General features: G+C 44.8%; 1 protein-coding gene across 1 annotated transcript in view; it reads left to right on the plus strand.

Annotated features, from left to right (window-relative positions):
- Nucleotides 1-4: 4 nt before the first annotated feature.
- LOC135534100 (aminopeptidase N-like) overlaps nt 5-23,133 on the plus strand; it is a gene marked incomplete at its 5' end in the record, with an annotated part of 31,657 nt that continues 8,528 nt past the window's right edge. Inside the window, 5 exons of the mRNA XM_064961238.1 lie at nt 5-75; nt 287-397; nt 16,693-16,860; nt 18,333-18,473; nt 19,023-19,104. Of these exons, the coding sequence (XP_064817310.1) occupies nt 5-75; nt 287-397; nt 16,693-16,860; nt 18,333-18,473; nt 19,023-19,104 (573 nt within the window). The remainder of the gene's footprint in view (nt 76-286; nt 398-16,692; nt 16,861-18,332; nt 18,474-19,022; nt 19,105-23,133) is intronic.

The following is a 23,133-nucleotide window of genomic DNA, read 5'->3' on the forward strand; positions in this document are numbered from 1 at the left end:
AGTCACGCCTCTTTTCAACCACTTCAAGACTATCACTGCTGACTGGACCAAGATTCCTGAGAAACACACTGACCAGTAAGAACGTCTACCTTTCACAAAGTTGATGGATACAAAGAGAAAATGTCACGATAGTTAGAAACTATTTTTAGAAGACAAAACACTCAGTCAGTTCAAAATGACTGTTCTCATCCATTATCATGAATGGACTCAATAAGTCAGAAGTTGTGAGGTCAGTATACCATTAAGAGTTTCTTCTGTTTCATTTGTATTTTCCTCCCGTCTCCAGGTACAACCAGGTGAATGCCATCTCTATAGCCTGCAGTACAGGAGTAGCAGGCTGTGAGGAGCTGACTACAGGCTGGTTCAAAGACTGGATGAAAACGCCCGAGAACAACACGTACAGAGATCCCTCTCCTCTCCTCTCCTCATCCTCATCCTCATCCTCATCCTCATCCTCTCCTCTCCTCTCCTCATCCTCTCCTCTCCTCATCCTCATCCTCATCCCTCTCCCTCTCCTCAACCTCATCCTCATCCTCATCCTCTCCCTCTCCTCTCCTCTCCTCTCTTCACCCTCATCCTCATCCTCATCCTCTCCTCTCCTCATCCTCATCCTCATCCTCATCCCTCTCCTCATCCTCATCCTCATCCTCTCCTCTCCTCATCCTCATCCTCTCCTCTCCTCTCCTCAACCTCATCCTCATCCTCTCTCTCTCCTCTCCTCAACCTCATCCTCATCCTCATCCTCATCCTCTCCTCTCCTCTCCTCATCCTCATCCTCTCCTCAACCTCATCCTCATCCTCTCCTCTCCTCTCCTCATCCTCATCCTCTCCTCAACCTCATCCTCATCCTCTCCTCTCCTCAACCTCATCCTCATCCTCATCCTCATCCTCTCCTCATCCCTCATCCTCTCCTCTCCTCAACCTCATCCTCATCCTCTCCTCATCCTCATCCTCTCCTCAACCTCATCCTCATCCTCATCCTCATCCTCTCCTCTCCTCTCCTCAACCTCATCCTCATCCTCATCCTCTCCTCTCCTCAACCTCATCCTCATCCTCTCCTCTCCTCTCCTCTCCTCAACCTCATCCTCATCCTCTCCTCATCCTCATCCTCATCCTCTCCTCTCCTCTCCTCATCCTCATCCTCTCCTCTCCTCATCCTCATCCTCTAAAATCAAATCAAATCAATTTATATAGCCCTTCGTACATCAGCTGATATCTCAAAGTGCTGTACAGAAACCCAGTCTAAAACCCCAAACAGCAAGCAATGCAGGTGTAGAAGCACGGTGGCTAGTAAAAACTCCCTAGAAAGGCCAAAACCTAGGAAGAAAACTAGAGAGGAACCAGGCTATGTGGGGTGGCCAGTCCTCTTCTGGCTGTGCCGGGTGGAGATTATAACAGAAAATGGCCAATATGTTCAAATGTTCATAAATGACCAGCATGGTCCAATAATAATCACAGGCAGAACAGTTGAAACTGGAGCAGCAGCACGGCCAGGTGGACTGGGGGCAGCAAGGAGTTATCATGTCAAGTAGTCCTGACGCATGGTCCTAGGGCTCAGGTCCACTGAGAGAGAGAAAGAAAGAGAGAAAGCGAGAATTAGAGAAAGCATACTTAAATTCACACAGGACACCGGATAGGACAGGAGAAGTACTCCAGATATAACAAACTGACCCCAGCCCCCCGACACATAAACTACTGCAGCATAAATACTGGAGGCTGAAACAGGAGGGGTCCTCTCCTATCCTCCTCCTCCTCAACCCTAGTGTTGAAGACTGTTATTGATCCCAACCCTAGTGTTGAAGACTGTTATTGATCCCAACCCTAGTGTTGAAGGCTGTTAATGATCACAACCATAGTGTTGAAGACTGTTATTGATCCCAACCCTAGTGTTGAAGACTGTTATTGATCCCAACCCTAGTGTTGAAGACTGTTATTGATCCCAACCCTAGTGTTGAAGGCTGTTATTGATCCCAACCCTAGTGTTGAAGGTTGTTATTGATCCCAACCCTAGTATTGAAGACTGTTATTGATCCCAACCCTAGTGTTGAAGACTGTTATTGATCCCAACCCTAGTGTTGAAGGCTGTTATTGATCCCAACCCTAGTGCTGAGTTATGTTATTGATCCCAACCCTAGTGTTGAAGGCTGTTATTGATCCCAACCCTAGTGTTGAAGGCTGTTATTGATCCCAACCCTAGTGTTGAAGGCTGTTATTGATCCCAACCCTAGTGTTGAAGACTGTTATTGATCCCAACCCTAGTGTTGAAGACTGTTATTGATCCCAACCCTAGTGTTGAAGGCTGTTATTGATCACAACCCTAGTGTTGAAGACTGTTATTGATCACAACCCTAGTGTTGATTTCTGTTATTGATCACAACCCTAGTGTTGAAGACTGTTATTGATCCCAACCCTAGTGTTGAAAGCTGTTATTGATCCCAACCCTAGTGTTGAAAGCTGTTATTGATTCCAACCCTAGTGTTGAAAGCTGTTATTGATCCCAACCTAGTGTTGAAGACTGTTAATGATCCCAACCTAGTGTTGAGGCTATTTATTGATCCCAACCCTAGTGTTGAAGGCTGTTATTGATCCCAACCCTAGTGTTGAAGGCTGTTATTGATCCCAACCTAGTGTTGAAGACTGTTATTGATCCCAACCCTAGTGTTGAAGGCTATTAATGATCCCAACCCTAGTGTTGAAGACTGTTATTGATCCCAACCCTAGTGTTGAAGACTATTTATTGATCCCAACCCCTAGTGTTGAAGACTGTTATTGATCCCAACCCTAGTGTTGAAGACTGTTATTGATCCCAACCCTAGTGTTGAAGACTGTTATTGATCCCAACCCTAGTGTTGAAGACTGTTGTGTCCCGGCTAGTGGCTGAAGACTGTGTAGTCCCAGCCTAGTGTTGAAGACTGTGTATTGATCCCAACCTAGTGTTGAAGGCTGTTATTGATCACAACCCTAGTGTTGAAGGCTGTTGCACGATCCCAACCTAGTGTTGAAGACTGTTATTGATCCCAACCCTAGTGTTGAAGACTGTTATTGATCCCAACCTAGTGTTGAAGACTGTTATTGATCACAACCCTAGTGTTGAAGGCTGTTATTGATCCCAACCCTAGTGTTGAAGACTGTTATTGATCACAACCCTAGTGTTGAAAGCTGTTATTGATCCCAACCCTAGTGTTGAAGGCTGTTATTGATCCCAACCCTAGTGTTGAAGGCTGTTATTGATCCCAACCCTAGTGTTGAAGACTGTTATTGATCACAACCCTAGTGTTGAAGACTGTTAATGATCACAACCTAGTGTTGAAGACTGTGATCCCAACCCTAGTGTTGAAAGCTGTTATTGATCCCAACCCTAGTGTTGAAAGCTGTTATTGATCCCAACCCTAGTGTTGAAGGCTGTTATTGATCCCAACCCTAGTGTTGAAGGCTGTTATTGATCCCAACCCTAGTGTTGAAGACTGTTATTGATCCCAACCTAGTGTTGAAGACTGTTATTGATCCCAACCCTAGTGTTGAAGACTGTTATTGATCCCAACCCTAGTGTTGAAGACTGTTATTGATCCCAACCCCTAGTGTTGAAGACTGTTATTGATCCCAACCCTAGTGTTGAAGACTGTTATTGATCCCAACACTAGTGTTGAAGACTGTTATTGATCCCAACCCTAGTCGAAGACTGTTATTGATCCCAACCCTAGTGTTGAAGACTGTTAAAGTGTTGATTTATTTGATCCCAACCCTAGTGTTGAAGACCCAACCCTAGTGTTGAAGACTGTTATTGATCCCAACCCTAGTGTTGAAGGCTTGAAACCTAGTGTTGAAGACTGTTATTGATCCCAACCCTAGTGTTGAAGACCCAACCCTAGTGTTGAAGACTGTTATTGATCCCAACCCTAGTGTTGAAGGCTGTTATTGATCCCAACCCTAGTGTTGAAGACTGTTATTGATCCCAACCCTAGTGTTGAAGACTGTTTATTGATCCCAACCCTAGTGTTGAAAGCCCAACCCTGTGTTGAAGGCTGTTATTGATCCCAACCCTAGTGTTGAAGGCTGTTATTGATCCCAACCCTAGTGTTGAAGACTGTTATTGATCCCAACTGTTATTGATCCTAGTGTTGAAGACTGTTATTGATCCCAACCCTAGTGTTGAAGGCTGTTATTGATCCCAACCCTAGTGTTGATTTATTGATCCCAACCCCAACCTAGTGTTGAAGACCCAACCTAGTGTTGATTGATCCCAACCCTAGTGTTGAAGGCTGTTATTGATCCCAACCCTAGTGTTGAAGACTGTTATTGATCCCAACCCTAGTGTTTGAAGGCTGTTATTGATCCCAACCCTAGTGTTGAAGGCTGTTATTGATCACAACCCTAGTGTTGAAGACTGTTAATGATCCCAACCCTAGTGTTGAAGACTGTTATTGATCCCAACCCTAGTGTTGAAGACTGTTATTGATCCCAACCCTAGTGTTGAAGACTGTTATTGATCCCAACCCTAGTGTTGAAGGCTGTTATTGATCCCAACCTAGTGTTGAAGGCTGTTATTGATCCCAACCCTAGTGTTGAAGACTGTTATTGATCACAACCCTAGTGTTGAAGACTGTTATTGATCCAACCCTAGTGTTGAAAGCTCCCAACAGTGTTGAAGACTTAGTGTGTTGAAGCCTGTTATTGATCAACCCTAGTGTTGAAGACTGTTATTGATCCCAACCCTAGTGTTGAAGACTGTTATTGATCACAACCCTAGTGTTGAATTCTGTTATTGATCCCAACCCTAGTGTTGAAGACTGTTATTGATCCCAACCCTAGTGTTGAAAGCTGTTATTGATCCCAACCCTAGTGTTGAAAGCTGTTATTGATCCCAACCCTAGTGTTGAAGGCTGTTATTGATCCCACAAAGACTGTTAATGATCTCTAGTGTTGAAGGCTGTTATTGATCCCAACCCTAGTGTTGAAGACTGTTATTGATCCCAACCCTAGTGTTGAAGGCTGTTATTGATCCCAACCCTAGTGTTGAAGACTGTTATTGATCCCAACCCTAGTGTTGAAGGCTGTTATTGATCCCAACCCTAGTGTTGAAGACTGTTATTGATCCCAACCCTAGTGTTGAAGACTGTTTATTGATCCCAACCCTAGTGTTGAAGACTGTTATTGATCCCAACCCTAGTGTTGAAGGCTGTTATTGATCCCAACCTAGTGTTGAAGACTTGATCCCAACCCTAGTGTTGAAGACTGTTATTGATCCCAACCCTAGTGTTGAAGATCCCAGCCTAGTGTTGAAGAGATGTTATTGATCACAACCCTAGTGTTGAAGGCTGTTATTGATCCCAACCCTAGTGTTGAAAGCTGTTATTGATCCCAACCCTAGTGTTGAAGGCTTTATTGATCCCAACCCTAGTGTTGAAGGCTGTTATTGATCCCAACCCTAGTGTTGAAGACTGTTATCCAACCCTAGTGTTGAAAGCTGTTTTTGATCCCAACCCTAGTGTTGAAGGCTGTTAGTGTTTGAAGACTGTTATTGATCCCAACCCTAGTGTTGAAGGCTGTTATTGATCCCAACCCTAGTGTTGAAGACTGTTATTGATCCCAACCCTAATGTTGAAGACTGTTATTGATCCCAACCCTAGTGTTGAAGACTGTTATTGATCCCAACCCTAGTGTTGAAGGCTGTTATTGATCCCAACCCTAGTGTTGAAGTCTGTTGATCACAACCCTAGTGTTGAAGGCTGTTATTGATCCCAACCCTAGTGTTGAAGATCGTTATTGATCCCAACCCTAGTGTTGAAGACTGTTATTGATCCCAACCCTAGTGTTGAAGGCTGTTATTGATCACAACCCTAGTGTTGAAGGCTGTTAATGATCCCAACCCTAGTGTTGAAGACTGTTATTGATCCCAACCCTAGTGTTGAAGACTGTTATTGATCCCAACCCTAGTGTTGAAGACTGTTATTGATCACAACCCTAGTGTTGAAGGCTGTTATTGATCCCAACCCTAGTGTTGAAGACTGTTATTGATCACAACCCTAGTGTTGAAGGCTGTTATTGATCCCAACCCTAGTGTTGAAGCCTGTTATTGATCCCAACCCTAGTGTTGAAGGCTGTTATTGATCCCAACCCTAGTGTTGAAGACTGTTATTGATCACAACCCTAGTGTTGAATTCTGTTATTGATCACAACCCTAGTGTTGAAGACTGTTATTGATCCCAACCCTAGTGTTGAAAGCTGTTTTTGATCCCAACCCTAGTGTTGAAAGCTGTTATTGATCCCAACCCCAGTGTTGAAGGCTGTTATTGATCACAACCCTAGTGTTGAAGGAAGATGATCCCAACCCTAGTGTTGAAGGCTGTTATTGATCCCAACCCTAGTGTTGAAGACTGTTATTGATCCCAACCCTAGTGTTGAAGGCTGTTATTGATCACAACCATAGTGTTGAAGACTGTTATTGATCCCAACCCTAGTGTTGAAGACTGTTATTGATCCCAACCCAGTGTTGAAGACTGTTATTGATCCCAACCCTAGTGTTGAAGGCTGTTATTGATCACAACCCTAGTGTTGAAGACTGTTATTGATCCCAACCCTAGTGTTGAAGACTGTTATTGATCCCAACCTCCTAGTGTTGAAGACTGTTATTGATCCCAACCCTAGTGCTGAAGGCTTACATCCCAACCCTAGTGTTGAAGTCTGTTATTGATCACAACCCTAGTGTTGAAGGCTGTTATTGATCCCAACCCTAGTGTTGAAGACTGTTATTGATCCCAACCCTAGTGTTGAAGACTGTTATTGATCCCAACCCTAGTGTTGAAGACTGTTATTGATCCCAACCCTAGTGTTGAAGGCTGTTAATGATCCCAACCCTAGTGTTGAAGACTGTTATTGATCCCAACCCTAGTGTTGAAGACTGTTATTGATCCCAACCCTAGTGTTGAAGATTGATCTAGTGTTGAAGGCTGTTATTGATCCCAACCCTAGTGTTGAAGACTGTTATTGATCCCAACCCTAGTGTTGAAGACTGTTATTGATCACAACCCTAGTGTTGAAGGCTGTTATTGATCCCAACCTAGTGTTGAAGACTGTTTATTGATCCCAACCCTAGTGTTGAAGGCTGTTATTGATCCCAACCCTAGTGTTGAAGACTGTTATTGATCACAACCCTAGTGTTGAATTCTGGTTATTGATCACAACCCTAGTGTTGAAGACTGTTATTGATCCCAACCCTAGTGTTGAAGACTGTTTTGATCCCAACCCTAGTGTTGAAAGCTGTTATTGATCCCAACCCTAGTGTTGAAGGCTGTTATTGATCCCAACCCTAGTGTTGAAGACTGTTATTGATCCCAACCCTAGTGTTGAAGGCTGTTATTGATCCCAACCCTAGTGTTGAAGACTGTTATTGATCCCAACCCTAGTGTTGAAGGCTGTTATTGATCACAACCCTAGTGTTGAAGACTGTTATTGATCCCAACCTAGTGTTGAAGACTGTTATTGATCCCAACCTAGTGTTGAAGACTGTTATTGATCCAACCCTAGTGTTGAAGGCTGTTATTGATCCCAACCCTAGTGTTGAAGACTGTTATTGATCCCAACCTAGTGTTGAAGGCTGTTATTGATCCCAACCCTAGTGTTGAAGGCTGTTATTGATCACAGCCTAGTGTTGAAGACTGTTATTGATCCCAACCTAGTGTTGAAGACTGTTATTGATCCCAACCCTAGTGTTGAAGACTGTTATTGATCTAACCTAGTGTTGAAGACTGTTATTGATCCCAACCTAGTGTTGAAGACTGTTATTGATCCCAACCTAGTGTTGAAGGCTGTTATTGATCCCAACCTAGTGTTGAAGGCATTATTGATCCCAACCCTAGTGTTGAAGTCTGTTATTGATCACAACCCTAGTGTTGAAGGCTGTTATTGATCACAACCCTAGTGTTGAAGACTGTTAATGATCCCAACCCTAGTGTTGAAGACTGTTATTGATCCCAACCCTAGTGTTGAAGGCTGTTATTGATCACAACCCTAGTGTTGAAGGCTGTTAATGATCCCAACCTAGTGTTGGGGCTGTTAATGATCCCAACCTAGTGGATCCCAACCCTAGTGTTGAAGACTGTTATTGATCACAACCCTAGTGTTGAAGGCTGTTATTGATCCCAACCCTAGTGTTGAAGACTGTTATTGATCCCAACCCTAGTGTTGAAGGCTGTTATTGATCCCAACCTAGTGTTGAAGACTGTTATTGATCCCAACCCTAGTGTTGAAGGCTGTTATTGATCCCAACCCTAGTGTTGAAGACTGTTATTGATCACAACCCTAGTGTTGAATTCTGTTATTGATCACAACCCTAGTGTTGAAGACTGTTATTGATCCCAACCCTAGTGTTGAAAGCAGTTTTTGATCCCAACCCTAGTGTTGAAAGCTGTTATTGATCCCAACCCTAGTGTTGAAGGCTGTTATTGATCACAACCCTAGTGTTGAAGAAAACATTATTGATCCCAACCCTAGTGTTGAAGGCTGTTATTGATCCCAACCCTAGTGTTGAAGACTGTTATTGATCCCAACCCTAGTGTTGAAGGCTGTTATTGATCACAACCATAGTGTTGAAGACTGTTATTGATCCCAACCCTAGTGTTGAAGACTGTTATTGATCCCAACCCTAGTGTTGAAGACTGTTATTGATCCCAACCCTAGTGTTGAAGGCTGTTATTGATCCCAACCCTAGTGTTGAAGACTGTTATTGATCACAACCCTAGTGTTGAAGGCTGTTATTGATCCCAACCCTAGTGTTGAAGACTGTTATTGATCACAACCCTAGTGTTGAAGGCTGTTATTGATCCAACCCTAGTGTTGAAGACTGTTATTGATCACAACCCTAGTGTTGAAGGCTGTTATTGATCCCAACCCCTAGTGTTGAAGACTGTTATTGATCCCAACCCTAGTGTTGAAGACTGTTATTGATCCCAACCCTAGTGTTGAAGGCTGTTAATGATCCCAACCCTAGTGTTGAAGACTGTTATTGATCCCAACCCTAGTGTTGAAGTTGATCCCAGACCTGGTGTTGAAGACTGTTATTGATCCCAACCTAGTGTTGAAGACTGTGCTTGATCACAACCCTAGTGTTGAAGGCTGTTATTGATCACAACCCCTAGTGTTGAAGACTGTTATTGATCCCAACCCTAGTGTTGAAGGCTGGTATTGATCCCAACCCTAGTGTTGAAGGCTGTTATTGATCACAACCCTAGTGTTGAAGACTGTTATTGATCCCAACCCTAGTGTTGAAGGCTGTTATGATCACAACCCTAGTGTTGAAGACTATTAATGATCCCAACTCCTAGTGTTGAAGACTGTTATTGATCCCTAGTGTTGAAGACTGTTGAAGGCTGTTATTGATCACAACCCTAGTGTTGAAGGCTGTTATTGATCCCAACCCTAGTGTTGAAGACTGTTATTGATCACAACCCTAGTGTTGAAGACTGTTATTGATCCCAACCTAGTGTTTGAAGACTGTTATTGATCACAACCCTAGTGTTGAATTCTGTTATGATCCCAACCCTAGTGTTGAGGACTGTTATTGATCCCAACCTAGTGTTGAAAGCTGTTATTGATCACAACCTAGTGTTGAAGGCTGTTATTGATCCCAACCCTAGTGTTGAAAGCTGTTATTGATCCCAACCCTAGTGTTGAAAGTTGTTAATCCCAACCCCTAGTGTTGAAGGCTGTTATTGATCACAACCCTAGTGTTGAAGGCTGTTATTGATCCCAACCCTAGTGTTGAAGGCTGTTATTGATCCCAACCCTAGTGTTGAAGACTGTTATTGATCCCAACCCTAGTGTTGAACTGTTATTGATCCCAACCCTAGTGTTGAAGACTGTTATTGATCAACCCTAGTGTTGAAGGCTGTTATTGATCCCAACCCTGAGTGTTGAAGACTGTTATTGATCACAACCCCTAGTGTTGAAGGCTGTTATTGATCCCAACCCTAGTGTTGAAGACTGTTATTGATCCCAACCCTAGTGTTGAAGACTGTTATTGATCCCAACCCTAGTGTTGAAGACTGTTTTGATCCCAACCTAGTGTTGAAGGCTGTTATTGATCTCAACCTAGTGTTGAAGACTGTTATTGATCCCAACCCTAGTGTTGAAGGCTGTTATTGATCCCAACCCTAGTGTTGAAGACTGTTATTGATCCCAACCCTAGTGTTGAAGGCTGTTTTTGATCCCAACCCTAGTGTTGAAGGCTGTTATTGATCACAACCCTAGTGTTGAAGGCTGTTATTGATCCCAACCCTAGTGTTGAAGACTGTTATTGATCCCAACCCTAGTGTTGAAAGCTGTTTTTGATCCCAACCCTAGTGTTGAAAGCTGTTATTGATCCCAACCCTAGTGTTGAAGGCTGTTATTGATCACAACCCTAGTGTTGAAGGCTGTTATTGATCCCAACCCTAGTGTTGAAGGCTGTTATTGATCCCAACCCTAGTGTTGAAGACTGTTATTGATCCCAACCCTAGTGTTGAAGGCTGTTATTGATCACAACCCTAGTGTTGAAGGCTGTTATTGATCCCAACCCTAGTGTTGAAGACTGTTATTGATCCCAACCCTAGTGTTGAAGGCTGTTATTGATCCCAACCCTAGTGTTGAAGACTGTTATTGATCACAACCCTAGTGTTGAAGGCTGTTATTGATCACATCCATAGTGTTGAAGGCTGTTATTGATCCCAACCCTAGTGTTGAAGACTGTTATTGATCCCAACCCTAGTGTTGAAGGCTGTTATTGATCACAACCCTAGTGTTGAAGGCTGTTAATGATCCCAACCCTAGTGTTGAAGACTGTTATTGATCCCAACCCTAGTGTTGAAGACTGTTATTGATCACAACCCTAGTGTTGAAAGCTGTTTTTGATCCCAACCCTAGTGTTGAAAGCTGTTAATGATCACAACCCTAGTGTTGAAGACTGTTATTGATCCCAACCCTAGTGTTGAAAGCTGTTATTCATCCCAACCCTAGTGTTGAAGACTGTTATTGATCCCAACCCTAGTGTTGAAGGCTGTTATTGATCACAACCCTAGTGTTGAAGACTGTTATTGATCCCAACCCTAGTGTTGAAGACTGTTATTGATCCCAACCCTAGTGTTGAAGACTGTTATTGATCCCAACCCTAGTGTTGAAGGCTGTTATTGATCCCAACCCTAGTGTTGAAGACTGTTATTGATCCCAACCCTAGTGTTGAAGGCTGTTATTGATCCCAACCCTAGTGTTGAAGACTGTTATTGATCCCAACCCTAGTGTTGAAGACTGTTATTGATCCCAACCCTAGTGTTGAAGACTGTTATTGATCACAACCCTAGTGTTGAAAGCTTTTATTGATCCCAACCCTAGTGTTGAAGGCTGTTAATGATCACAACCCTAGTGTTGAAGACTGTTATTGATCCCAACCGTAGTGTTGAAGACTGTTATTGATCCCAACCCTAGTGTTGAAGGCTGTTATTGATCCCAACCCTAGTGTTGAAGGCTGTTATTGATCCCAACCCTAGTGTTGAAGACTGTTATTGATCCCAACCGTAGTGTTGAAGACTGTTATTGATCCCAACCCTAGTGTTGAAGGCTGTTATTGATCCCAACCCTAGTGTTGAAGACTGTTATTGATCCCAACCCTAGTGTTGAAGGCTGTTATTGATCCCAACCCTAGTGTTGAAGACTGTTATTGATCCCAACCCTAGTGTTGAAGGCTGTTATTGATCCCAACCCTAGTGTTGAAGACTGTTATTGATCCCAACCCTAGTGTTGAAGGCTGTTATAGATCCCAACCCTAGTGTTGAAGACTGTTATTGATCCCAACCCTAGTGTTGAAAGCTGTTATTGATCCCAACCCTAGTGTTGAAAGCTGTTATTGATCCCAACCCTAGTGTTGAAGGCTGTTATTGATCCCAACCCTAGTGTTGAAGGCTGTTATTGATCACAACCCTAGTGTTGAAGACTGTTATTGATCCCAACCCTAGTGTTGAAGACTGTTATTGATCCCAACCCTAGTGTTGAAGACTGTTATTGATCACAACCCTAGTGTTGAAGGCTGTTATTGATCCCAACCCTAGTGTTGAAGACTGTTATTGATCCCAACCCTAGTGTTGAAGGCTGTTATTGATCACAACCCTAGTGTTGAAGACTGTTATTGATCACAACCCTAGTGTTGAAGGCTGTTATTGATCCCAACCCTAGTGTTGAAGACTGTTATTGATCCCAACCCTAGTGTTGAAGGCTGTTATTGATCACAACCCTAGTGTTGAAGGCTGTTAATGATCCCAACCCTAGTGTTGAAGACTGTTATTGATCCCAACCCTAGTGTTGAAGACTGTTATTGATCCCAACCCTAGTGTTGAAGACTGTTATTGATCACAACCCTAGTGTTGAAGGCTGTTATTGATCCCAACCCTAGTGTTGAAGACTGTTATTGATCCCAACCCTAGTGTTGAAGACTGTTATTGATCCCAACCCTAGTGTTGAAGGCTGTTATTGATCCCAACCCTAGTGTTGAAGGCTGTTATTGATCCCAACCCTAGTGTTGAAAGCTGTTATTGATCCCAACCCTAGTGTTGAAGACTGTTATTGATCCCAACCCTAGTGTTGAAGGCTGTTATTGATCACAACCCTAGTGTTGAAGACTGTTAATGATCCCAACCCTAGTGTTGAAGACTGTTATTGATCCCAACCCTAGTGTTGAAGACTGTTATTGATCCCAACCCTAGTGTTGAAGACTGTTATTGATCACAACCCTAGTGTTGAATTCTGTTATTGATCACAACCCTAGTGTTGAAGACTGTTATTGATCCCAACCCTAGTGTTGAAAGCTGTTATTGATCCCAACCCTAGTGTTGAAGGCTGTTATTGATCACAACCCTAGTGTTGAAGGCTGTTATTGATCCCAACCCTAGTGTTGAAAGCTGTTATTGATCCCAACCCTAGTGTTGAAGACTGTTATTGATCCCAACCCTAGTGTTGAAGACTGTTATTGATCCCAACCCTAGTGTTGAAGACTGTTATTGATCCCAACCCTAGTGTTGAAGGCTGTTATTGATCCCAACCCTAGTGTTGAAGACTGTTATTGATCACAACCCTAGTGTTGAAGGCTGTTATTGATCCCAACCCTAGTGTTGAAGACTGTTATTGATCCCAACCCTAGTGTTGAAGACTGTTATTGATCCCAACCCTAGTGTTGAAGACTGTTTTTGATCCCAACCCTAGTGTTGAAGACTGTTATTGATCACAACCCTAGTGTTGAAGGCTGTTATTGATCCCAACCCTAGTGTTGAAGACTGTTATTGATCCCAACCCTAGTGTTGAAGACTGTTATTGATCCCAACCCTAGTGTTGAAGACTGTTATTGATCCCAACCCTAGTGTTGAAGACTGTTATTGATCCCAACCCTAGTGTTGAAGACTGTTATTGATCCCAACCCTAGTGTTGAAGACTGTTTTGATCCCAACCCTAGTGTTGAAGACTGTTATTGATCCCAACCCTAGTGTTGAAAGCTGTTATTGATCCCAACCCTAGTGTTGAAGACTGTTATTGATCCCAACCCTAGTGTTGAAGGCTGTTATTGATCACAACCCTAGTGTTGAAGACTGTTATTGATCCCAACCCTAGTGTTGAAGACTGTTATTGATCCCAACCCTAGTGTTGAAGACTGTTATTGATCCCAACCCTAGTGTTGAAGGCTGTTATTGATCCCAACCCTAGTGTTGAAGGCTGTTATTGATCCCAACCCTAGTGTTGAAGACTGTTATTGATCCCAACCCTAGTGTTGAAAGCTGTTATTGATCCCAACCCTAGTGTTGAAGGCTGTTATTGATCCCAACCCTAGTGTTGAAGGCTGTTATTGATCCCAACCCTAGTGTTGAAGACTGTTATTGATCCCAACCCTAGTGTTGAAGACTGTTATTGATCCCAACCCTAGTGTTGAAGACTGTTATTGATCCCAACCCTAGTGTTGAAGACTGTTATTGATCCCAACCCTAGTGTTGAAGGCTGTTATTGATCCCAACCCTAGTGTTGAAGACTGTTATTGATCCCAACCCTAGTGTTGAAGGCTGTTATTGATCCCAACCCTAGTGTTGAAGGCTGTTATTGATCCCAACCCTAGTGTTGAAGAGCTGTTATTGATCCCAACCCTAGTGTTGAAGGCTGTTATTGATCACAACCCTAGTGTTGAAGACTGTTATTGATCCCAACCCTAGTGTTGAAGACTGTTATTGATCCCAACCCTAGTGTTGAAGACTGTTATTGATCCCAACCCTAGTGTTGAAGGCTGTTATTGATCCCAACCCTAGTGTTGAAGACTGTTATTGATCACAACCCTAGTGTTGAAGACTGTTATTGATCCCAACCCTAGTGTTGAAGGCTGTTATTGATCCCAACCCTAGTGTTGAAGGCTGTTATTGATCACAACCCTAGTGTTGAAGACTGTTATTGATCACAACCCTAGTGTTGAAGGCTGTTATTGATCCCAACCCTAGTGTTGAAGACTGTTATTGATCCCAACCCTAGTGTTGAAGGCTGTTATTGATCACAACCCTAGTGTTGAAGGCTGTTAATGATCCCAACCCTAGTGTTGAAGACTGTTATTGATCCCAACCCTAGTGTTGAAGACTGTTATTGATCCCAACCCTAGTGTTGAAGACTGTTATTGATCACAACCCTAGTGTTGAATTCTGTTATTGATCACAACCCTAGTGTTGAAGACTGTTATTGATCCCAACCCTAGTGTTGAAAGCTGTTATTGATCCCAACCCTAGTGTTGAAGGCTGTTATTGATCACAACCCTAGTGTTGAAGGCTGTTATTGATCCCAACCCTAGTGTTGAAAGCTGTTATTGATCCCAACCCTAGTGTTGAAGACTGTTATTGATCCCAACCCTAGTGTTGAAGGCTGTTATTGATCACAACCCTAGTGTTGAATTCTGTTATTGATCACAACCCTAGTGTTGAAGACTGATTGATCCCAACCCTAGTGTTGAAGGCTGTTATTGATCCCAACCCTAGTGTTGAAGGCTGTTATTGATCACAACCCTAGTGTTGAAGGCTGTTATTGATCCCAACCCTAGTGTTGAAAGCTGTTATTGATCCCAACCCTAGTGTTGAAGACTGTTATTGATCCCAACCCTAGTGTTGAAGGCTGTTATTGATCCCAACCCTAGTGTTGAAGACTGTTATTGATCCCAACCCTAGTGTTGAAGACTGTTATTGATCCCAACCCTAGTGTTGAAGACTGTTATTGATCCCAACCTAGTGTTGAAGGCTGTTATTGATCCCAACCCTAGTGTTGAAGACTGTTATTGATCCCAACCCTAGTGTTGAAGACTGTTATTGATCCCAACCCTAGTGTTGAAGACTGTTATTGATCCCAACCCTAGTGTTGAAGACTGTTATTGATCCCAACCCTAGTGTTGAAGGCTGTTGATTGATCCCAACCCTAGTGTTGAAGACTGTTATTGATCCCAACCCTAGTGTTGAAGACTGTTATTGATCCCAACCCTAGTGTTGAAGACTGTTATTGATCCCAACCCTAGTGTTGAAGACTGTTATTGATCCCAACCCTAGTGTTGAAGACTGTTATTGATCCCAACCCTAGTGTTGAAGGCTGTTATTGATCCCAACCCTAGTGTTGAAGACTGTTATTGATCCCAACCCTAGTGTTGAAGGCTGTTATTGATCCCAACCCTAGTGTTGAAGACTGTTATTGATCCCAACCCTAGTGCTGAAGGCTGTTATTGATCTCAACCCTAGTGTTGAACTATTATTGATCCCAACCCTAGTGTTGAAGACTGTTAATGATCCCAACCCTAGTGTTGAAGACTGTTATTGATCCCAACCCTAGTGTTGAAGACTGTTATTGATCCCAACCCTAGTGTTGAAGGCTGTTATTGATCACAACCCTAGTGTTGAAGACTGTTATTGATCCCAACCCTAGTGTTGAAGACTGTTATTGATCCCAACCCTAGTGCTGAAGACTGTTATTGATCCCAACCCTAGTGTTGAAGGCTGTTATTGATCCCAACCCTAGTGTTGAAGACTGTTATTGATCCCAACCCTAGTGTTGAAGACTGTTATTGATCCCAACCCTAGTGTTGAAGGCTGTTATTGATCCCAACCCTAGTGTTGAAGACTGTTATTGATCCCAACCCTGGTGTTGAAGGCTGTTAATGATCCCAACCCTAGTGTTGAAGACTGTTATTGATCCCAACCCTAGTGCTGAAGGCTGTTATTGATCTCAACCCCTAGTGTTGAATTCTGTTATTGTTCCCAACCCTAGTGTTGAAGACTGTTAATGATCTCAACCCTAGTGTTGAAGACTGTTATTGATCCCAACCCTAGTGTTGAAGACTGTTATTGATCCCAACCCTAGTGTTGAAGGCTGTTATTGATCACAACCCTAGTGTTGAAGACTGTTATTGATCCCAACCCTCAGTGCTGAAGACTGTTATTGATCCCAACCCTAGTGCTGAAGACTGTTATTGATCCCAACCCTAGTGTTGAAGGCTGTTATTGATCCCAACCCTAGTGTTGAAGACTGTTATTGATCCCAACCCTAGTGTTGAAGAATGTTATTGATCCCAACCCTAGTGTTGAAAGCTGTTATTGATCTCAACCCTAGTGTTGAAGGCTGTTATTGATCCCAACCCTGATGTGATGATCTCGTTTACATTGTCTGGTCCAGGATTCACCCCAACCTGAGGCAGACGGTGTACTGCAGCGCCATCGCAGCAGGAGGGGTGGAGGAGTGGGACTTCGCCTGGAGGATGTACAGAGAGGCTTCCATTGCCTCTGAGGCTGACAAGCTGATGTATTCCCTGGCCTGCACCAGGGCTCCCTGGCTACTGAACAGGTGAGGATGACCTCTGGCCTGCACCAGGGCTCCCTGGTTACTGAACAGGTGAGGATGACTTCTAGCCTGCACCAGGGCTCCCTGGTTACTGAACAGGTGAGGATGACCTCTGGCCTGCACCAGGTTTCCCTGGTTACTGAACAGGTGAGGATGACCTCTGGCCTGCACCAGGGCTCCCTGGTTACTGAACAGGTGAGGATGACTTCTAGCCTGCACCAGGGCTCCCTGGTTACTGAACAGGTGAGGATGACTTCTAGCCTGCACCAGGGCTCCCTGGTTACTGAACAGGTGAGGATGACTTCTGGCCTGCACCAGGTTTCCCTGGTTACTGAACAGGTGGGGATGACTTCTGGCCTGCACCAGGACTCCCTGGTTACTGAACAGGTGAGGATGACCTCTGGCCTGCACCAGGGCTCCCTGGTTACTGAACAGGTGAGGATGACCTCTGGCCTGCACCAGGGCTCCCTGGTTACTGAACAGGTGAGGATGACCTCTGGCCTGCACCAGGGCTCCCTGGTTACTGAACAGGTGAAGAGGACCCAGACTGTGTCCCAAATTGAACCCTATTCCTTATTTACGGCGCACTACTGCTCTATGTTCCCTCTATGAGCCCTCTATGTGCCTTCTCTGAGCCCTCTATGAGCCCTCTATGTGCCTTCTCTGAGCCCTCTCTGAGCCCTCTATGAGCCTTCTCTGAGCCCTCTATGTGCCTCCTCTGAGCCCTCTATGAGTCCACTATGTGGCCTCTATGAGTCCTCTATGTGCCTTCTCTGAGTCCTCTATGTGCCCTCTATGAGCCCACTATGAGCCCTCTATGTGCCTTCTCTGAGCCCTCTATGTGCCCTCTATGAGCCCTCTATGAGCTCTCTGTGTGCCCTCTATGTGCCCTATATTTATTTATTTGATTTATTTTACCTTTATTTAACTAGGCAAGTCAGTTAAGAACAAATTCTTATTTTCAATGACGGCCTAGGAACAGTGGAGCAGAACAACAGATTTGTACCTTGTCAGCTCGGGGATTCAAACTTGCAACCTTTCGGTTACTAGTCCAACGCTCTAACCACTAGGCTACCCTGCTGCCCCAGGGTAGAGGTCTCAGGGTAGAGGGGTAGAGGTCTCATATGAGCCCTCTATGTGCCCACTATGAGCCCTCTATGAGCCCTCTATGTGCCTTCTATGAGCCCTCTATGTGCCCACTATGAGCTCTCTGTGTGCCCTCTATGAGCCATCTACGTGCCCTCTATGAGTCCTCTATGTTCCCTCTATGAGCCCTCTATGTGCCCTCTATGTGCCCTCTATGTCCCATCTATGTGGCCTATATGTACCCTCTATGTGCCCTCTATGAGCCCACTATGTGCCCAATGGGTTCTGGTCAAAGCAATGCAGTGTGTTTGAATCAAATAGTATTAGTTGATCAATGTAGTTGTGCAGGATCATTCAGGATGGATCTGATCTGTGTGTTTGGGTTTCAGGTATCTGAACTACTGTCTGGATCCAGAGAAGATTCGGAAACAGGACGCCACATTCACCATTGTGTACATTGCTGGTAATGTTGTGGGCCAGTCTTTGGCTTGGGACTTTGTCAGAACCAACTGGAATCACTTATTTAATGAGTGAGTAGGATCCAACATTTATATAATGCATCTGTCTGATGTGAACACTGCAGTTATTCATTCTAATGTTTACATCCCAAATGGCACCCTAATCCCTATATAGTGCACTACCACTGGTCAGATTTAGTGGCACCCTAATCCCTATATAGTACACTACCACTGGTCAAATTTAGTGGCACCCTAATCCCTATATAGTACACTACCTCTGGTCAAGGGTAGTGGCACCCTAATCCCTATATAGTACACTACCACTGGTCAAATTTAGTGGCACCCTAATCCCTGTGTAGTACACTATCACTGGTCAAAAGTAGTGGCACCCTAATCCCTATGTAGTACACTACCACTGGTCAAATTTAGTGGCACACTAATCCCCATATAGTACACTACCTCTGGTCAAGGGTAGTGGCACCCTAATCACTATATATTACACAATATAGGGTCATGTTGTAGGCCAGTCTTTGGCTTGGGACTTTGTCAGAGCCAGCTGGCTTGGGATTTTATCAATTACGTTTTAATGTGTTGAATGTTGACCGTCTCCTCATCTTGTAGTTATGGAGGGGGATCGTTGTCCTTCGCACGGCTCATTGATGGAATCACCAGGCGCTTCTCCTCAGAGTTTGAACTGAAACAGGTACAACCCATTCAGAGCTTCTGTGTCTCTGTGTGACTGTGATCCAACCCAGACGTCCACTTCCTGGTTGGTGATGGCACGCTGCTATAATTAACATAATAAAGTGTTACCTCCTGACGTGTTAACAGGTATAATGAGAGAAAAGAAATGCTGGTTACTTGAAAAGAAGCGGCAGAACATAGTGGTCCAGATGCTTCCAAACATTTAATGGATCTATTAAACAACGTTTCAGTAAAACATACCTTTATCAAGGTGGATACTGTCATCATCTAGGGAAACAGAAACTCTCAGACAAACATGGGCCAGATGTCCATTCTCCTTCAGAAATAGATTTATGCTGTCTTAATAGCCTGTCCATTCTCTGGTCCCATAGGTTAATACTGTGTTAATAGCCTGTCAATTCTCTGGTCCTATAGATTAATGCTAGTCATCATCCTAGGAAACCTGTCCATTCTCTGGTCCTATATATTAATACTGTCATAATAACCTGTCCATTCTCTGGTCCTATAGACAAACATGGGCCATATATTAATACTGTCATGCCTGTCCATTCTCTGGTCTTATATTAATACATAATAACCTGTCCAAATAGAATACTTATGCTGTCCATTATATAATACTGTGTTAATAGCCTGTCCATTCTCTGGTCCTATAGATTAATACTGTCATCATCTAGGAAACAGAAACTTAGACAAACATGGGCCAAATGTCTGAAATAGTTATACTGTGTTAATAGCCTGTCCATTCTCTGGTCCTATAAATTAATACTGTCATAATAACCTGTCCATTCTCTGGTCCTATAGGTTAATACTGTGTTAATAGCCTGTCCATTCTCTGGTCCTATAGATTAATACTGTCTTAATAGCCTGTCCATTCTCCGGTCCTATAGATGAATACTGTGTTAATAGCCTGTCCATTCTCTGGTCCTATAGATTAATACTGTCTTAATAGCCTGTCCATTCTCTGGTCCTATAGATGAATACTGTGTTAATAGCCTGTCCATTCTCTGGTCCAATAGATTAATGCAATAGCCTGTCCATAATAGATTAATACTGTGTTAATAGCCTGTCCATTCTCTGGTCCTATAGATTAATACTGTCTTAATAGCCTGTCCATTCTGTGGTCCTATAGTTCATTCATTGAGGAGAATGCAGAGCAGGGTTTTGGTTCAGCCACACTAGCAGTGGACCAGGCCCTGGAGAGAACCAAAGCCAACATGAAGTGGGTTGCAGAGAACAAGGCAGACGTCTACAAATGGTTCACTGATAATTCAACATAAACTTATTTGTGGACTGTTTGGAGTTTCAATCCATATGTGGAGAATACAAGCATTTAGTGTTTCATCATGTGGAATTCATTATTTTTCTGAAATATTTGCCTGAAATTTTTTACCTAGAACCAATAAAGTTTACATTGTAAAAATATATAGAATATATTGTTTTGTGTAAAAAAAAAGGAGAGAGTAGAGTTTGAGTCAGGAGAGTGTTAAATCAGACAGGTTCAGCTTTATAATCAGTCTTTAAAGAGGAACTATACAAGACAGGAAGATGGGAGAAGAGCTCTCCTCTCCTTCAGTTTACTACCTTCCTCATCAGTCAGGGACCAACACTCTCTCCTCTCCTCTCTCCTCTCCTCTCCTCTCCCCTCTCCTCTCCTTCAGTTTACTACCTTCCTCATCAGTCAGGGACCAACACCTCACCTCTCCTCTCCTCTCCTCTCCTCTCCTCTCTCCTCTCCTCTCCTCTCCTCTCCTCTCCTCTCCTCTCCTCTCCTCTCCTTCAGTTTACTACCTTCCTCATCAGTCAGGGACCAACACCTCTCCTCTCCCTCTCCTCTCCTCTCCTCTCCCTCTCCTCTCCTCTCCTCTCCCTCTCCTCTCCTCTCCTTCCCTCTCCTCTCCTCTCCTCTCCTCTCCTCTCCTCTCCTTCAGTTTACTACCTTCCTCATCAGTCAGGGACCAACACCTCTCCCTCTCCTCTCCTCTCCTCTCCTCTCCTTCAGTTTTACTACCTTCCTCATCAGTCAGGGACCAACACCTCTCCTCTCTCCTCTCCTCTCCTCTCCTCCTCTCCTCTCCTCTCCTCTCCTCTCCTCTCCTCTCCTCTCCTCTCCTCTCCTTCCTCTCCTCTCAGTTTACTACCTTCCTCATCAGTCAGGGACCAACACCTCTCCTCTCCTCTCCTCTCCTCTCCCTCCAGTCCCTCTCCTTCCTCATCTCCTCTCCTCTCCTCTCCTCTCCTCTCCTCTCCTCTCCCTCTCCTCTCCTCTCCTTCAGTTTACTACCTTCCTCATCAGTCAGGGACCAACACCTCTCCTCTCCTCTCCCTCTCCTCTCCTCTCCCTCCCTCTCCTCTCCTCTCCTCTCCCTCTCCCTCCTCCTTCCTCTCCTTCAGTTACTACCTTCCTGTCAGTCAGGGACCAACACCTCTCCTCTCCTCTCCTCTCCTCTCCCTCTCCTTCAGTTTACTACCTTCCTCATCAGTCAGGGACCAACACCTCTCCTTCCCTCCTCTCCTCTCCCTCTCCTCTCTCCCTCTCCTCTCCCTCTCCCTCTCCTCTCCTCTCCTCTCCCTCCTCCCCTCTCCTCTCCTCTCTCCTTCAGTTTACTACCTTCCTCATCAGTCAGGGACCAACACCTCTCCCTCCCTCTCCTCTCCTCTCTCCTCTCCTCTCCTCTCCTCTCCTCTCCTCTCCTTCAGTTTACTACCTTCTCATCAGTCCAAAGGGACCAACACCTCTCTCCTCTCCCCTCTCCTCTCCCTCTCCTCTCCTCTCCTCTCCTTCAGTTTACTACCTTCCTCATCAGTCAGGGACCAACACCTCTCCTCTCCTCTCCTCTCCCTCTCCTCTCCTCACCTCTCCCTCTCCCTCTCCTCTCTCTCCTCTCCTCTCCTCTCCTCTCCTCTCCTCTCCTCTCCTCTCCTCTCCTCTCCTTCAGTTTACTACCTTCCTCATCAGTCAGGGACCAACACCTCTCCTCTCCTCTCCACTCTCCTCTCCTCTCCCTTCAGTTACTACCTTCCTCATCAGTCAGGGACCAACACCTCTCCTCTCCTCTCCCTCTCCTCTCCCTCCTCTCTCCTCTCCTCTCCTCTCCTCTCCTCTCCTCTCCTCTCCTCTCCTCTCCTCTCCTCTCCTTCAGTTTACTACCTTCCTCATCAGTCGAGGGACCAACACCCCTCCTCCCTCTCCTCTCCTCTCCTCTCCTCTCCTCTCCCTCTCCTCTCCTCTCCTCTCCCTCTCCTCTCCTCTCCCTCTCCTCCCTCTCCTCTCCTCTCCTCCCTCTCCTCCCTTCAGTTCCACTACCTTCCTCATCAGTCAGGGACCAACACCTCCCTCTCCTCTCCTCTCTCCTCTCCTCTCCTCTCCTCTCCCTCTCCTCTCCTCTCCCTCTCCCCTCTCCTCTCCCTCTCCTCTCCTCTCCTCACCTCTCCCTCTCCTCTCCCTCTCCTCTCCTCTCCCTCCTCACCTCCCTCTCCCTCTCCTCTCTCCTCTCCTCTCCTCTCCCTCTCCTCTCCTCTCCTCTCCTCCCCCTCCTCCCCTCTCCTCTCCTCTCCTCTCCTCTCCTCTCCTCTCCTCTCCTCTCCCTCTCCTCTCCTCTCCTCTCCTTCAGTTTACTACCTTCCTCATCAGTCAGGGACCAACACCTCTCTTCTCCTCTCCTCTCTCCTCCTCCTCTCCTCTCCCTCTCCTCTCCCTCTCCTCTCCTCCTCTCCTCTCCTCTCCTCTCTCCTCTCCTCTCCTCTCCTCTCCTCTCCTCTCTTCTCCTCTCCTCTCCTCTCCTCTCCTCTCCTCTCCTTCAGTTTACTTCCCTCTGAAGTTGACAGTATCTCCCTTCATTAGTGGTCTATATCCTTTCTGTCATCATCCCTCTGAAGCGGACATTTGACTAAATAGCATGAGATGTGGCCCAGAATGTCCCAGAATGCCCTGTGTTATAGAGACTGCACTGAGCCAGCGAGCCGTGCCCCTCCCATTGCGTGTCAACGGTCAGGGGGAATCTGTTGTCTGTAATCCCAACATGGAAGC

This window comes from Oncorhynchus masou, unplaced genomic scaffold (assembly GCF_036934945.1).
Source record: "Oncorhynchus masou masou isolate Uvic2021 unplaced genomic scaffold, UVic_Omas_1.1 unplaced_scaffold_3002, whole genome shotgun sequence".
In the NCBI taxonomy this organism is placed as follows: domain Eukaryota; kingdom Metazoa; phylum Chordata; class Actinopteri; order Salmoniformes; family Salmonidae; genus Oncorhynchus; species Oncorhynchus masou.